General features: G+C 37.0%; 1 protein-coding gene across 1 annotated transcript in view; it reads right to left on the minus strand.

Moving 5' to 3' along the window:
- Positions 1-253: 253 nt before the first annotated feature.
- Positions 254-18529, minus strand: part of EDNRA (endothelin receptor type A) — a 36742-nt gene continuing 18466 nt past the window's right edge. The window contains exons 4-8 of the mRNA XM_018926917.3: positions 13504-13702; positions 9517-9669; positions 7228-7361; positions 6743-6851; positions 254-5415 (exon numbers count right to left, since the gene is read on the minus strand). Coding sequence (XP_018782462.1) covers positions 5275-5415; positions 6743-6851; positions 7228-7361; positions 9517-9669; positions 13504-13702 — 736 coding nt within the window. The 3' untranslated portion in view covers positions 254-5274. The remainder of the gene's footprint in view (positions 5416-6742; positions 6852-7227; positions 7362-9516; positions 9670-13503; positions 13703-18529) is intronic.

Genomic DNA, 18529 nt, shown 5'->3' on the forward strand with positions numbered 1-18529 from the left:
TGTAAACACTGCTCTTTCCTGAATTAGCAAAAGTGGTTTGCTTTCCTTTTTAACTATTTTAAAAAATCCATGTATTTTCCACTAGTAGTACTGAGCTGTAGTCATTTGTCCCAAGAGCACTCTCTTAATTTTCTGCTTAAAACTTGACTAAAAATTTGTGACTTTTCTGGTAGCGTGGTTTAATTGTGCTTCTGTATTGGAATATACAGTGTGTATATACCTGGAAATGAATGCTTCATTAGCACTGTGTAGATATTGGAAAGAAAGCTAATCCAAATGTATACTTTATTCAGAGGCAATACCAAAGAGACCACTGCACAACAATTTTAGAGGGGGAAAACAAAAAAACCTTGAGACACAGATGTTTCAATAAATATGAGGATTGGCTACTGGATAGAATGGTGGTGTAATGGTGGATTTCTAATCTTCCCCTCTGGTTAAAACATGTAGCAGGAGGTATGTTCTCTTGGAGAGCTTGGAAGTGCTTCCCATTAATTGTTCTGGATGCTTGATTCAGTAAATTCTCAATCTTTTTGCTCCCAAGGACTAAGACAGTGAGATTGAAGTAAAGGCCTTATTCTGAGATGCACCAAATAATTGATTTCAGAGCAGTTGGCAGACACTGAGTTACTCTCAGAAATGTGGGCAGAGTGCTCCTGAAGTTCAAATTGTTTTTTTTTTTCCTGACTTGTAACACTTTGTTGAGCTTTATTGTTGTAATAATAAGCTACTGTAACTAACAGGACTGCAAGGGTGTGACTCAAGTGTCAGCTCAGTTCAGAAGCAGTAGTGTTTGTACAGGGGAAAAGTGATTCTAGATGAGATAGTAGAGGTCAGTTCATCTCATCTTCCTTTAGAGAAACTGGAGATGACCTACATTTTTAAATTTATTTCATATCTTCCTTTCCCACACTTGGACTAATGATAAGCTGCATTTCTTTTAGAGCTACATTTTAAACATGCCTGGGGTTGATGTCTTTTTTTTTTTTTTTTCCTATGCAACTTGAGAGCTGTTTCTGGTCTGTAAAATTTTTATGTGTCTTCTTTTACTCTGAGTTTGGAGAATTGCCTTTATTTAGTCCTTGAAAGAGTGAGGAGTGTAAATTAGGAATACTTTGCTGAGCCAATACTTTGCAGCATTGATTGCGTGGAAGAAACTTTGCAAGGCAATGTTAGTGTGCTGTCCCGGTGTTTCTTCTAATGAAAATTCGTGCTTTGCCTCAGGGACATTTGAGCAGGCATCTGTTCATACAAATGCAGCAGAATTTGAATTTGTACCATGTCTTCTCACACACTGAAACCCATAAGGCTTCACAGAATCAAATTATATAGCAACAAGATTGCAGTAAATATGTAACTGATGAAAGAGAGGCATATAAAAATAAAATATAAAATAAAAAGAGGCAGCAAGTAATTCCACAAGCAAGGGAACTTACAAATACTGACTTCCAAGAATTTGTGGGTTGTGGTTTGATTCTCAGATGTCTTACAAGTTGCATGCTCTGATCAAGGCTTTTTCTGCATCTGTAATGTTCATAAAATCTTTCTATCAAGTAGATTTATTGTTATGTACAAACTACATTTCTGAAATTTTCTGCATAGAGCACGAGTAGAATTTTGTTCTTCCTGCCATCCTGCAATTCTGGTGAAATTCTCTGTAGCTTCATAAGGATGATAACTGTTCTGTAAAATTTATTGTAATTGGACAGGGGAGTGATAGTTGGTTTGGAAGGATGGAGGGACAGACAGGGAAACACCTAAAACTGACAGTATTAAAATCAAAAACAAAATATTCAGATATGAGGGTAGCATAAGTATCTTTTCTTAGAACCAAGCTAATGGTTTTGTCAGGTGAGATTTATGATCTACTTTTTTTAATGCACAGGAGCTGGCTAGGTCAGGTCTGAAGTACAGAGTTTCATATGTAAATAAATAAATACAGGCAAAGATATAAGTGAAAAACCCATGTATGCTGTCTCCTTGAAGTAAATAAGTATAAAATATACCAAAGAGGAAATGTTTAGTGAGGGAGTTTGAAAAAAATAGTATGGTGGTGCATATTGAAATGCATATTGAAAACAAAGAGAACAGCTGAATTCTAAAACTAAGTTAAGAAGTAAGACTGTCAATGAAATTTTACACTGAGTAGTCTGACAAAAGTTGGGTATTCTGAAGTCCGCAAAAAAAAAAAGATGAATGTGACAGTTAAATGGGTTTTGATTATGATGAACAGACAAAAAGTTTATGAAATTAGTCTGAAGCTTGTGAATTAGACCCTGTTATCTGCAGAGAAAAGCTAGGCTAAGTTCAGTTGAGATTGATGCAAACAGCAGGATTAAAAATGTCTATAAAATAAGAAAAGAATGGAAGGATACTTTTGGAAAGTTGTACTGATGTAAAAGAGAAAGCAGCTTCTGTGTGACCCCAGAATTGTGGAATACTTTTGTTGGCTCTTTTTGAAAGTCAGCTTTTTCAGAAATGAGGGTAGATACTGTACCAGGAGGAATATTTACCATTCTCAGTGTGAAGAAGAGGAGAGAATTTTAAAAGTACCTTGGGAAGTTTTTCAGAAGCATTTTCCCGTCATCTCTGCAGCTGCCACATCAAGCACCCTTTGTTCTTACAACTTGTTTGTGAGTGGGAGCAGCAGCCACCAGTAAAAAAGAGTATGAGACCTCCCAGGACCTCACTTGTCACTGTTATTTAAACTCTCTCTGTCCTTCCACTGGTTGGAGAAAGGGAATGAAGGTCACCAGTTAGCAGGCTCTGATCTTTAAGTAAGCTCACTAAAATAATTTTAAAGGGTTCTAAAAAATACCTCTCACTTCTGTTAGTTAATTTTTACCCTCTTCTTTTCATTAGTTAAAAAGTTTTGTATTTTTTTATGCTGCTGCTAAGGTCAGTCAGCATTATGAGGAGTAGGAAAATAGTTTTCCATCTAGGCTGGGGTGGTTTAAAGGATGCTTTGTGTGTCATGTGTCTCTGCCACATAACAGAGCCAGCTCTTGGGTTGAAGGCAATAGATGTTGGAAATGTCAGTCCTGGAAGGAAAAATTTTAGATTTTTGTGACTGGCCATTTGCATCAGTGCTTGTAAAGCATAAAAGTGACCCATTTCACAGTCTGTAACTTTTGTGGGTAGATGGGGCTTTTTTGGTAGAAGTTAAGAACACTAAACTGACCTAGATTGCTTACTGTCTTTTGTAGACAGGTAGAAGCATTGTCTCTGAGCAATCACATTACTGATTTGCAGGTGTATAAAATGTTTTTGTTCATCTTGCCATCAGGTAAATAGCAGAAAAGGGGAATGCACACAAAGCTTTTTCTGCCTTGAAATAAAGGAGGAGCAATTCACAAGTTAAATACATTCCTCATGTCTTTTTTTCTGTTTAACTTTATCATCTCCTCAAAAAGTTCAGTCAAAGCAGCAGGGAAGATTTCAGGATGTAAAGAGACTCAGTAATTCAGTATTCTGAAAGGAGAGCATTGTCACTCATTCTGCTTTCTGATACAGTTTGAGGATGAAATGTTCTAAGTAAAATTCAGCCAAGTCTCATTCCATACCATGCTCTTAGGCTCTACCACAGAGCACTGTCAGAAGACTGTATTTAGGTTTATAACATATGAACATGGATTTGTATGTATTTATACAGGCATATATGTCACAGAGACAAAAGCACATAAAAAATACACAAACCAATTTAAAGAACCTTTTTTTAAATATACTTCAGAAGATTTGTGTGAATGTAAACATTGAGGAAACTTGTGCAGCAGAAGTCACTGTAGGCACTAGCATTTTGACCTCTTAAATAAAACTATGCAGGATTCCATCTTTCACTGGAAAGGAAATGGATGTTTAAAAATTTGTGGAATTTTGATTACTGCTTCTTAGCCTAGCATAAAAGATGCTATAAATTGCCTAACAGATTTGTGCATGAAACATATCATATATGACACCACACTATTGAGTTCCACCATTTAATGAAAGGCTACCTATTAAAAAATATTATAGGCAAACTGGAATCTCTTGCCGTGTAGCCTTAATGGATGGAAATAATAAGGAAACCATCAGTTTACATATATGCAAGCAATAGCTTCTATATATTTTTAATAGCATTTGTATGGTTAACAATGCTGATAACCTATTAAAACCCATTAAAATCTTTGAGTGTTGTGTAAGACAGAGAACTCTGTAAGAAATAAGGCACAAAATATCCTCTGCACATCCAACTCTTATGGACTTCCACATTTCTACATTCACTCTGACTATAACCTCGTGTTCACAATGTGAAAACAGAGTGCATAGCTGCTCTGATAATAATGCTCTGCTCTGCTCATATTCTCAGAACGCTGTGAACAGCTTTAATAATGTTTCACTATGTTCCACTGACCCTCATTTCAACTTAGATTTAATGCAGGTGTAGTCTAAATAGATTAAAAGGTTCATATAGTTTAAGAATTAACATGTCAGGTTAATAAAAACACATTGTAAGGTGCCCATCTGTGAGCATCTTCCATTCTTTTCACTGATACAGATTATGTTTATTTTGTACAGAGCATTAGAATAAATAACACAGTATAGTACTGTATTATTAATACCTCTTTTCTTGGTATTAATCTGTGCTTAAGTGCCAAATGTTGATGCTGTTTAAATGGTCTCTTCCTATATTTGAATACTGAAGTGCTACAAATGTGAACTGCCCAGCTAATGTCCCGATCCATTGTAACATAGGTAAAATGCTGGTGTGGACCAAAACATTTTCTAACATAAACCTGAAAAACAGCAACACAACAACATGCAAAACAGACTGGTGCATGGACTTTATCCACCACAGAAACAGAACTTAAAAGACAGATGGGCAGAGAGAAAATATAGTCACAGATAGATTCCATTTTGATATCTTCTCAAAAGTTCCAGAGTGATTAATTTGAAGTGACAATCAATGGTAAAAAGATTGCATTGTACCAGTCACAGACACTGGACAGTTCCTGCCTGCTTCAGAATAGCAAAACCACTTGTATAGTTCAAGCCAGTTTTTTGTGTCATAATCACATCAATATCCTTTCAGAGGCAGAATTATCATCCAGTGGATCTCAGTTCACAGGACATCACAGTTACACTCACTCCATCTACTCAGTCACCTCTAGAATTAGGTACAATGGTGCACATGTCTGAATTTGTTATGAAACAGTCACTGGGCTTCCTGTTGCAATAGCTTTGTAGTGACTTTTATTTTCCTGTTTCATTCTGAAATGGTGTGAGAGTCCTTAATTCTCAGTTTATGCTGTCTTTATGGCTGCTTCGGTCTGTATTGTGATTGTTTAGTTCTTGGTTTTTCCATTGAATGCTTGTTCCATTCATGGGCACTGAAGTCACCAAACTCTTAGACTGGGAGCAGCAACAGCAAAGACATGACTGAAAATGAATAATAAACAAACAAACAAACAAACAAATAAATATTAAGACAAGTCTATTGGTTCTATGCAGATTGCCAGCCATATTTTTCATTCAGAAATGACAGATAACAGATTCTAGCTGAAGGGAGTGCTAGCTATATTCAGGGAAATTTTTATCCTAGAACATAAATGATTGTTGTGATTGAACATCACAAGTGCAGCAAATTAGGCCCATCCTGTGCCTCTTATTTACAAAAATCTTTCACAGTATGAAAAGGGAAATTTATTTAGCTAAGGTAAATAGATTGAGAACTTAGAGAACTCAATACATATTGTTAGGTGCTGGGTTGATTGTTTTTTCTCCCTCTTTATCATAGTACTTGACAAACTTAGGGATCAGCATGCTGCTTAGCATGGAAGAGAAAAGAAAAATTTCCCTAGCCCATGACTCTCTTCTCACATCTTAGAAAAAGACAAAATCTTAGAAAAAGACAAAATTATTTTGGAAAAGGTTCAGTGAACATACTGAGGTGGAACATCTTGCACGGTTAGGAATAGAAGCTGATTTCTTACTTATCATGTGAAAATGCTCCCTTAAAAAGTTTTTAAATCTGAGCAGGCTACAGACAAAGAGGTATTCCCTAAGTGTAATAATTCACATTTTTCTCTGTAGTTTGGATCCTGCCTATTCTCAGATTTAAAGTTTAGTGCTCCAGTCCTGTCATCCTTTGTTTTTCATTGCAGATAAAGCTATTTCAGTCTTCCATTTCATTACTTTCTTTACTCTCTTTTTTTGCTTCCTGTCATTGTCTTTAATAGGTGGATAGGGACTTGCAGAAGCACATTGTCACAAGGAAATTATTTTAGTCTTAAAATATGTTTGCATGTGTAGGAACTGGAAAATGCAGGTAGAAGCCATAATGCACATTTGATTGCCAAAATCAACTCAGGTGCCTGATTTGGTATTCAAGCCTGAAAATTTTAGTCATTAATGAGATTGTTTAATACAAGCAGCTTGGTGTCATCAAGAGTGGAAAATTTTTATCAAGCAAATTCTATTTCATGTGCATGTCACATGCAGATAAATAGTATTTACAAGAGCACGTCTATCTCAGTTTACACATATGAGGATTATGTCAAACTTCTTTATTGGTTTAGTATTTCAGATGAAGTGGATAGTTTCATTTGGTAGATGTACTATGTGAACTGAACTGCTAGCTGCTAAACCAGACAATTTATATTCTTTCATTCCTTTCCTCTTCTCCCAGCTGTTAAAAATAGATAACAGCCAAGTGGTTCAATGCAGTTAGTTAACTGGACATAAAATCTTATCAAGAGAAGCTTACCTGGAAACAGTTTTTAAACTTCTTGCTCACAAAATACAGAGCTATGGGGTTTATACAAGAGTTCATGGTTGCCAGGTTGATGCTGATGTAATCCAAGGGCAGCAAGAAACTGGGCAAGAGGAAGACAAACATTTAAACAGTTCATATGATACAGAAGCATCTGTTTTCCTTGTGGTTACCCTCTTCTGTCACACAAACTCATTCTCTCCTACCTAACTCTGTCAATCTAGTTTTCTGCCATGCCATGTCTATAATAACCTGCCTCACAGATGTTCAGAAAATCCAGAGCAAAGTGATTGAAATAGTGGTAAACAACGTTTGTTGAGATTATGCTACCCCATTAAAACTGACACTGCTGAAAGTGGGTGCAGCATAAAATTAATGAACACCACAGTTGCATTGCGCAGTGACATTCCTCAAAGAAATTCTAAGCATACAGCATCATATTTTTCCAGTACAAACTCTTGGCATAGAAAATGAAGTACCTGAGCAGTTCACATCTGCTGGGGTCTTTTTCATTATATACCATTTTCTTCAAAATCCGGCTCAGATGGAGAGGGAACCAGCAAAGAGCAAAAATCACAACTAAGCAGAAAACTGTCTTGGCAACTTCTCGGCGCTAGATAAAGGAGACAGGAATGTATACTGAGTGCCCAGTTCATACTAGCACGAGATTGTAGTTAGTAATGTTGGCAGCAAATCAGTAATATAGATAAATTATAAAAGGATTCCCAAAGTGAAGCTTTCAGACTACCTGATGTACTACTGGTTTTTTATGGGGTTTGTCATGTTCTTTATCCTGGCCATCCTCAACAGAACCTGCTCATCACTGAGGCGGGGGAGCTGGGCACACAGGTATTGGTACTGCTAGAATATTGTGGGATTCTCTCTGATATAGTGTTCTATAAAGGGATACTGCCCAGTATCTTGATTTTGCTATGTGATCCTTATTATGAGATCTTGATGTTCTCAGGTAAATCGTTCCCCTACAAATATTTCAGAAATGTTATTATTACAGCTTATTCTTGTAATACTTAGGAAATAATTGCAATTTAATGGGGTTTTTTATGTGGCTCTAGAGAGTTACAGATGTTTTAGTGGATATTTGACAATGTGTTCCAGTGATGTTTGGTAGGCATGTGTTTGATAAAGAGAAGCATATGAAGGGGTAAGGATTCCTCTGTAATATAACAGTGACAAGCACTGCAAGGCTCTGTCATGAAAGAACTTGAAGTCAAATAGTGATTACAGTCTTGTTAGGCTTTGAATATGACTATTATAGTTTCCTCTTTTTTATAATGGCAGCTTTTATCAAAATATTAAAATATTTGTGATTAGACATTGATGTGGACAAGTATGGAAGGAAGAAGGAAGGAAGGAAGGAAGGAAGGAAGGAAGGAAGGAAGGAAGAAGAAGGAAGGAAGAAAGGAAGAAAGAAGAAAAGGAAGAAAGGAAGAAAGAAGAAAGGAAGAAAGGAAGGGAAGAAAAAGAAAAAGAAAGGAAAGAGAGAAGAAAGAGAGAAAGAGAGAAGAGAGAAAGAGAAAAAGAAAGAAAGAAAGAAGGAAAGAAAGAAAGAAAGAAAGAAGAAAGAAGAAAGAAAGAAGAAAGAAAGAAAGAAAGAAAGAAAGAAGAAAGAAAGAAAGAAGAAGAAGAAAGAAAGAAGAAAGAGAAAGAAGAAAGAAGAAAGAAAGAAAGAAGAAAGAAAGAAAGAAAGAAAGAAAGAAAGAAAGAAAGAAGAAGAAAGAAAGAAGAAGGAAAGAAAGAAAGAAAGACAAGGGTTAAAAAGATAAATATTTTAAATTGTCGCATAAAGTCATCCTGCAGCAGCTTCTGAGAAGCTTAATGGGCACTGCATTACTGCATTTTAGGACGGTGGATTCCCCCACCTCCTAGTACATACCATTATAGTTCTACTGGGTGGAGTAGTTTGTGTGTGGCCCTAGGACACACTGTGTTGCAGTCCCAGGACCTGATGAGGGAAAAAAGTGGAGAATCTGCACAAGAGGAGGATTTTCCAGTCAGCCTGGAATGAACCAGCAGAGGAGGAACCTCTGTGAGAACTCACTCTGATGCAGAGGACTGCTTTAGGGATTCACATCTGTGAACATGGAAGTTAAAAGAGTGGAATTTGAAGGGCTGATATTTATGCAGGAGAAAAGCTCCAGAGTATTTTTTAAAGTTCAGTTAAGTGTTAAACATCAGGCAGCGCTGCCAAGCCAGCAGAGAGACCTGACGGTTCCGTGAGCGACTTTGTTCTGTGATCATTTGTTTGCTCTCTTCTCCAGTTGCTCTTTTCAAAGCAGCTACAGCAGTGCAATAACCCTGAGAAGCAAAATCCACTCTTTTCTAAACTAGGTTATTCAATTGCTTTTTATATGAAACTGCAGTTACATATCAAAGAGTGCCAAAAAGAGGGATGATCCATGGAGTCCTATCTTTATACAGAAAAAGAAACATTTTTGGCAAATCTTTGTAGTTAAATTTCAAAGCATTTACCCAGTAGTTATTTGAGGTTAGAGAGAAGGATGGCACAGCTGTCAGAAAAAGAAAAGAAAGGGTTAGTTTCCTGAGCATACTGTCTTCAATGCCTCCTTGTACAATGATTTAGTCTTTTGTTCCAGGTTTAAATGAAGGCCTTAACATCATAAATAACTCACATCCTCACTTTCCACTTCTGTAGTTTACTGTATTCAGGTACACTTTGAAATATTTCTAATGTAACCCATAGAGAGAAGAACAATATTTTCAAGCATTAGTGTTTCTAATATATTTACCTGTTTCAGGTGTTCACTGAGAGCAATTCTCAAGTTGCTGTTTCTTCTGTTTAACATTTCACAAGTCATTAGCGTATAAAAGATGGCAGTACATGCCAGCGGCATGCAGAAATAGAAACCAAACAGCCACCAATCCTTTGCATCTTTGTAAAACTGTAGAAAAGGAAAAGAAGAGAGCAGATATTTTCTTATGATTGAATGCAAAATACCGCAGAAAGGCCTTGGAAGAGCATGACAGTTGGTACACTGGTATCTGTTTGCTTATTGTTGATCTCTTTTTGACCAACATCAAAATAGGAATTGTGGCAGTGTAAACATTTACAGAGAGCCTGCCTGTACCTTTGTTGCAATTTGTCTTGTGTTGGAATTATTTTTTTTTGGTTGTACTTTCTGAACAATTATATTCATTCATGAAAACTGGAATACATGAAAAAGAACTGCCAAAATGTAGAGAGTGTCAGTCTGAGATAACGAATCTTCCTAAAAGCCTGTCTCAGGAAATGCCATTTACCTCTAAAGCTTCTGTCCTGATGCCAAAAAAGGAAAATTCAAAATGTCTTGTAAGTTTAATCACCTTTTGTTATCAGTGAAAAGGTTGGCAGTTGGTTTGCTTATGTACTGGGCAGATAGGAGCCACTTCATAAGTGTTTGTCTGATATGTGCAAAGCTTAGGGATGGCTTCCAGTGGTACAGTTACTTTTAACCCCTTGACTGCCATTTCCACCATTTGCCTTTTGTGACAGGACAGGGAGGTATTGATAGACTAGCAATACTTTGCTCTGTGTAATTTTAAGTATTAGCTGTGATGTAAGCTGTGCTGTAAGTTAATACATTTATGTATTGTGGGAAATGCTACATTTGAGAAAACATTTAAAATGGCTCTTTTCTGTAGAGGATCATGTTTTCAGACTTCAGAAAATACTGTATCTTGGTTTTTAACTTTAATGCTCAGCCAAAAGTATGTGCTGAAATATAGCATTTCAAATACTTCCTGTGTCTAGGTTATTAGTATAAAAGGGATGTGTCACTCTTTCCCCCTGCTTGTTTGTTCCTAGAGGATGTGCTCTCGTAACATCACAGTTCCCACACCAAATGTCAAAATTCTTATGCCTGAGGATTTAGAATCCTGTTCAAAAAACTCAAACTTTTGACATCATGTTTACATTTAAAATTGAATAGCACTAAACTTCAAAAGTTGAAAAAAAAAGATACAATTTATGTACTGGTGTTTTATAATGTTATTTAAAAATCTACTTCAGTTACATTAGGAAGTTGATTTACTAAGAAAAAGGGAATGCTTTTGATTTTTTTCCCTCTGCTCCAACACAGCTGCATACAGAATTTGCTAGTTTAGATTATGCTGCTGGTTTCTAGGCCACAATCTGACCTCACTCTGGGACGCTGTGTTGTGTTGATTAATTTGTTTCCTCCTCCTCATTAGCCTCCTCCCTGAGAAGGGGCTGCAGTCTCCTGCATAGCTGCACTTTCCTTGGGGGCAGAATTTCCCCCTCTGGGAGCAAAGCTTTTACCAGCAGAAAACCGGAAAACAATATGCCTCGTATTTGAGGAGTTTGTACTGAGGGCAAATGTAATTACTGCTCCTTCTGCAGAGCAAAGGATTACAAATACATGGAGACAATTATCTTTTCCATAGTAAATTCCTCCAAGTCAGCTTGGAATCACGTTGGCTGGACAGCACAGCAAAATGTGTACTATGTGAATCCATTCCATATTTACAAGGAAAACTTTGTGTCCTACCAGCGTTCCAGGCTCCATAAGCATTGCCCGTTGGTCAAGAAAACACACGAAAGGTCTGTGTCACAGCCCTGACCAATGCATCACTTCTGGATGAGGAGTTGGCCTCGTGGAGTTATAAAACCAACTCTGAAATGTCTGTAAATGATTAATTGAGGAATCTGAGTTTCACAAAGCTTACATCAATGCATAAAAATGGGTTGATTGAAGAGAAGTAGACATTCTTTTGTTTGTCTTGAAAACCCACATGGAACTGGTTTTCTACAGGAAATGTGCATTTTAAACAAGTTTCCTAGTGCGCTCGGCCTCTTGGGAATCATGGTCTAGCATGAATATTTTAAATCTTTCAAAGATAGTTTTAAACATGAAGAAAGCTCCTATTAAAAACAGAAGTTAATAATAAATCCTTCCTGAAATTTAGCAATTGTTTATTGTGGTGTTTGTGGTAGTAAATACTATAGTTAAGGTTAAAATGGTATTTCCACTTTAATCTCATGTTTGTACTTGTTTGCAACACACTGAAACACAAAGCTCTCCATTTTGGCTGACACATCCAGAATTTAACTCTCAGCTTGGACGTAGCTGCTGGTTTGTTTCCTTAAAAATCATGCTGTGGGATGATTGGCATGTCTGTATTATACTGAGCAAATAAGAGATAGTACTTCCTGCTAGGAAAACAAACCAAGATATTCTACTTAGAACATTAAGAACAGAACAGTAGTCATTAAAGTTAGCATGCCTATGGAAGACCTATAATGTTTTTGAGAAAAAAACATTAACTATAATGAACTATAAAAAAACATTAACTAACATGAACTATAATGTTTTTGAGAAAAGGGAAAACTATTCTTTTTCTTAGGGAAAAAGGAAGTTAAGGTAGTCCAGGCACATTTGAGGAGAAAAACAGCCATTAGAGAAGGGAAATTTTGCTGCAGTGTGTAATTCATAAATCACAGTCTTATAACTACAGTATCTACAGTCATATAGGCTGTGGAGTCAGGAAACAGAAATATAATAAACTCTGGGAAATTCCATTCCATCTTTACCTGCATTAATTATTTCCATTAGGGAATTCCTTTTATCTTCTCTTTCAATTATCTCATGCTCTTTTGGCCATCCCTATAGTCTGTGCAACCCTACCACACTTGGGGATGTTCCTCTGAAAAAGTAATCATTCACACTTTTTATTTTCTAAAGTTCCTAGCTCCACTTTACCTTATCCTTCTGAATTCTAGGCCAAGTTATGTTCTGGTCCAATAAAAGGAGAAGCACCAGACGTTCAAAAAAGAGAAACTTATACTCTATTATGAAAAATTCTAGTCCAGAAAAAAATACCAAGTTTTTCTAAGACTGAAGACCTGGTGCTATCTGCCTTCTCTGCAATAGATCAGAATATTACTCTTTCTTTTTTGTTACTGGATGATGAATGGTACCTGGCCTTTCACTGTATTCAGAAATTTAAAAAATTAAGATATCTTCTCATTGTAAGGCCATGTGAAAAACCACTATGCCCCTATGCAGTAATCTATTGATTCTGTAGTGACTTCTCACCTGAGCTGCTTTGCAGAAGTTGATGTGGGTATTGACAACTGTTACTATGCAGGAGCACAGAGGGTGAGGAGTAGGAAACGTGTCAAAGCAGCCTGGTGTGTCTTAGGCACTACTCATGCTCTTCAGCTGCTGTATCTAATGGCAGCTAACACTGCACAAGCACCTAGCTGGAGGTGTGGGTCTGTCAGCTTTGTAGTCATGATTTCTTGTAAACTAAAAGATTATTTTTTATTTGACTTTAATGCATGTAGCATGGCCCCACCCTTTTCTTTGCGTGCCAAGAGAGGTGACTACTGCATGCAGAAGGATGACTAATCATGGTAAAACATGTGTTTTGACATTTACAAGCTTCAAGGTGTTGCACCTTGAAACTCAAAACTTTTCAAGGCTCTGGCTACCCTCATACATCTCTTGATTGTATTTATAGCAGGTGTGAATTGCAAGTGTCTGTAGTAAGAATCCTCAGTAGCAAAGAAATGAAAATGCAGTAAAGCCCCATTTAATCTCTCTGGCTGAAAGCAGAGACAAGTCACTATGAACGCAGCATCCTCTTTGCACCAATACACATTAGAATACATTTTGCAATTAATTGCATGAATACACTCTGTTATTATCCAGTATCTTAATTGTCTAACCCACGTACTCTCTGTTCCAAAAAAGAGAAGACAGGATGTTACTTACCAGCATGAAATCATTTGTAGGTTTGAGCATGCAGGTTACATAACTTGCATCCTTGTATTTGAAAGGTACCACGGCAAAGCCAATTGCTTCTGGGATGGCCAGTATGAAGGACAGAAGCCAAATGGAGAAAATTTCAATAGCAGTGATCATGGGGATTCCAATCCCCTGAACACGGCTCCAGGATGCAACTGCCCTGTACCTGAAAGAGACAGGTGTTAGTTTCCAGCCTACGGTTTCCTTCTTAAAAGATCACATTTCAGTGTCATATAGCAAGTAAATTCCTAAAGCTGATATCTGAGACTTGTAATACTTGTTTTTTTCTGCCTATTCCAGGGCCTCTGCCAGCTATCAACTTACTAAGGGCATAAGAGGGCACATTGAGGGGTGGAGAGCAGAGAGCCGGCTGCTCCTGTTCTGCTGGTGTGGGATTGTGTGGAATTCTGCTGGGTGGACTACACTAATGATTTCTAATTAATGTAGGCAAAGTTTGTGAGGACAGACTATATCTTTCACTAAATAACTGCCATAACAGACGGAAAAAAGCTTCCAGGCACACAGCCATTCTAACAGATACAGAGCATCCATCTCCTTCAGCTACCTCAGCTGTAGCAGCAGCTACCCAAAGTGAAGCTGTCAGCTTCCGGGCAATGTAACATCAGGAAAATACTCTTGATGAAGTATAATTTGTTCTGTTTACACTGTTCAAGGAACTAAGAGGATCTTTCTCCTCTAGTTGTCTCTCAGTTTTCAATGAACTTGTAAAAATTTATTAGCCTTGAGGCCTCAATCACTCTGTCAGCTCTGGTTAGAAGGTTGTAAAATTATTCAGAGAAGACTGATGGGCATAGGATACGAAGTGCAATCCAGTCCACAAACTACATTTTCAGTAGTAGATTTAACTGTTGTCCTACAATTACTGCAGTAAACTACTTGCGTAGCATTTCCAACAATTTAGCAAAGACAGAATATTGGAAAGAACAAATCCTATTTTTGATCTTGTAATAATCTGAAATTCATTCTGGAGAGCTCTCAGCCATTAATGATGTAACAGCTTCTGAACTGCTTATTTTTCTTCCTTAAAATAATAGCACCTTCCTGTTTGGAATGCCAGTGCTGCATGGGTATGTTATGGCATCCACTGATAAAATAGTCTTCTTTGGTTGAGGATAAAAAAGTCAAGAAAGGTTGTTTGTCTGCTTAAAAAATATCATATTAAGAAGGGAAATGCTGGATTTGGAATTTTTGAGATCACTGAATGAACTAGGTTGGAAAAGAATTTTGAGATCATGAAGTCCAACCAAGATGGAAGGAATGAGGAGCTTCCGATGGGAAAAATTTTTTGAGGGCTACAGGACCTAAACTACAGAGATCAGAAGAATTTGGTTATTGAAAGGCTTTTTAAGCCCTCCTTTAACCAATACAGTAACACTGGATTCACATACAAATAATTTCTTCTGATTTCTTGTGTCACAGCCTCTTTTTGGTTTGAAGTGTGCTTATCAACTAGATGGAAGACTTGGGAATTCCATTCCCTGTAACCTCAGTGTTAGGGGAATGACAATGCTGAATGCAAATCCAGGCTTAGGCCCCTCACAAAAACTCCAGCAAGCATTGTTACCCAATATCACTGGAAAGTGTCAGGGCCTGCCATCACCCCTGCAGAAAACAGACTGGAAAGCTTTGCCTTGATATCTACAGCAGTGTCATGCACAGCGCAGTCACAGCAGAACTACAGACAGGCTCTCAGAGCATCTTTTCTACAGAAATGTGTGTAGAAATACTTTGAGCATAAAAAAGCAAACTACAGCTTGGAATTGTACATCAAAAATAAAAATATCAAATAAAGGCATCTTTATCTTCCAAGAATGTGAAAAAGGGAAGGAGGTCTCTGAAGTTATAAAACTGAGACTATCGAAACAAATTGAATTATACTGGGAGAACTAAAAAAGAAATATCTATTATCTTCTCACAAATATTCATATTAAAATCCAAATCTAATTTTAAATAATTTGTCATCCTGTTGTATTTCTTTTTGCTGAATATCAAATTCTGGCTTTCATCACCAAATGGAATATTCATTGAAACTTAACCTTTCACACAAACCCTCAAGTATTTGTGAACTTTGGAAATTTAACAATCAGTTCAAAGTTTACTTTCTACAGACTGGCAATTTTACAATCATTTCTGTCAGCTGCACAAGGCACTATCCCATCCTTGACTGACTGGTGCTCTTAGCAAACAGGGGCTTGTACACTGTATATATTTTTCAAGTAGCAAATGTAAAGCTTGTTTTATAAGAATAACAAACAATGACTTGTAAACTGTGAATGCAGTTATTTGCTTTCTTGAATTTTTGTACCTGTTCTTTTGAGTTACATCTGTTTAGCACATGAGAAGATCACTGTGCACAGCAGTGAGGATTTGGGTCCTGTATGTATTTTACTGATTCTTTTTTTTTTCAGTTTACAATTCAAATAACTCTAAAATAAGGAATTGTTAGCTGAATAATTTTATTAATATTTTCAGCTAAAACATAAGAAGCTCAGTAATTAGATTAGAATTTGCTGTATGCGTATTAAACTTTAATTACTTGGTCTCTTTACTCACTGCTGTAGAAGTGATTTGAAAAATAGTTGTAGTAATAATAATTTTAGTAGTAATAATTTTTCAGGTGGCTGTTCTGTGGGTTATGTAATATAGAGGATCTTTGTCTAGCCACAAACCTCCCACAATCAAGAGTGAGAAAGTACTGCAGGGTTTATTTCCCTCATACTTGGAAAACATAGGATGTCTGCCAGGGACCTGACATAAAATACATGCATAATGCATTGCATTTAGTTCCTCACTCTAAAATCTGTGTGAGATTTGTCTAACTTTCCTTTTGTTCTGTTTATTTCCCTCTTGTCTCCAATCATGTCTAAAATGTTCGCTTCTTTTTCTAGATCACTTCCTGTCCTCTGCTTGATGTTGTGGCTCCTATTCTTTCTCCCTTTTTCACTTTCAACTGCTCATGCGTGTGCTCTCAACTTGTATACCTACACATAATTAAATATTTTGCACTCCTCTCCAGTTATAACATGCTTAAAGCATTTCTTTCAGAAGGACATCTTGTCTGCATCTGAGGACGCTTGTCTGGATCAGTGGGTGCTTTTGTTCCCCTTTTCCTTTTAACTTAGATTAGAAATTAGGTATTACTTAGAAAACTAGGTGTTCAAATAGCCCTGTAATATAACAAGTGTCTGTTCTGTAAGAATGAAAAGCAATGCAGGAAACATAAGGGACAAGATCAAGCATGTATGAAGCAGTCACTGTCAAGATGAGTGCCAGGACAGTTCCTAAATGTCCCTGCTGCTGCTGATACTGAAGTGTTCTGCTTTGTTATTAGCAGCCATAGCTGTTCTTCATTGTATGCAACTATCTTAATACAATAAAGCTCTTAGAGTTTTATTTTAGTGGCAAAATCTCAACTTGTCTCATACACTTACTGTGAGTTGGTCCAGATAAAAATATTTACTTTAGGATTACTGTTTTTGCACTGAGGAGGCAAGAAGAGAGTGTATACATGTGAAATGAGATCCATATCTTCTCTTTTATTCTTCAACCGATTCCTTCATCAAAATCATTATGCTCAAGACATAAGCAAGAGTAAAAATTCAGGCAGGGAAATATCCTTCCTCTTAGTCCCACTCAGGCACTGTTTAGGTCACCATCCTGACCTGGAGTTTAAAAATGCCTGGGGGGCATCTGAGGCAACTTCGAAGTGAGCTTCCTCCGAAGGGTGAATAGCTGGCTTTCTGCCAGCCTCTTAAAACCCTCTCCACATGTGAGTGGCCATTGTTCCCCTTGGGCATGCACAGTTAAACCTTAATACACTGTCAAGGCAAGTCACTCCAGGGCAGTAGTAATGAGGGGAGTTTCACAATAGGATGTAGTTAGCACAGGGATTTTCCTGATAGGAAAAAAGGGATCCGGTTCTAACTTAAGGCTGTAGTCTGCAACAGGGATAGAGAGTCAACAACGACTAAAAATATGGAGCTCTGGATTCGCTCTACTGATTGACTTTATCTTTTACATCCCATAAATGCAGTATACAGAGACCCAAAATAATTATAAACAATATAACTTTCAGGAGCTTTTTTTAAAGCAAGAATTAACTTGCCCATAGACCAGAAGTAGTCCAGCTGTGACAGCACACTATTTCGTATTTACTCATTTTCCATTCTAGAAAGCAACCATTAGCTGATGTGGAATTTTGTGTTAATGTGCCCAACTTCCAGTGTCCAACCTAACTTATTGAAGGTGCTCTGAGCTTTCATGATGATTGAAGCTAGATTCTTGTTAGCCAATATCAGAATCTGGCTCTATACATCTGTTTCCTAACACACATCCTCTGCAACCACTTACTAGAGTAGCAACAGATGATAAAGAATATGTCTTTGGCAAAGTGTCTAAGCTAAGGGAGGAAATTAAATAGTCTGAGTCTGATCCCATACCAGATTTTGTACTCAAATGGAAACAGCATTTGGTTGTTGTGAGGATTAGCAAATCGGTCCTTGTAAAAATATATATACCTACAAAAAGGTAGCTTCAACTGAGTTAGTTCCAATTCATAAAAATGTATATGACAGAGGAACTTCATCTAGTGAAACTGCAATTGTCAGAATTTATCTAGCAAACTGTCTCTTTCATGTGCTTGATCTATGATTTATTCCATAGAGTGGTCGATGGGATTTTATTTAATGGTGGGCAGATATTGTTTGAGAAATAGAATTGTTTTTGTAGTTCTCTGACTCAAAAAATGGAAGAACAGTTACCTGTATTACCTTTGTAACTTTTTTTTTAATTTCTTTTTTTATTGATGGCTTTTTCTAATGAGGTACTAATGCAGTAAGGAACTGTATTTTAGGTATGGATACTACCAAGTGATTTATCCACTGCAAACCTTATGCACTCACTTTTTCACTTTCTGTAAAGCCAAACCAAGATTAATTTTAAAGCTTCTTTGCATCCTTGTACTAATACACAT

This window comes from Serinus canaria, chromosome 4, assembly GCF_022539315.1.
Source record: "Serinus canaria isolate serCan28SL12 chromosome 4, serCan2020, whole genome shotgun sequence".
Classification (NCBI taxonomy): Eukaryota; Metazoa; Chordata; class Aves; order Passeriformes; family Fringillidae; genus Serinus; species Serinus canaria.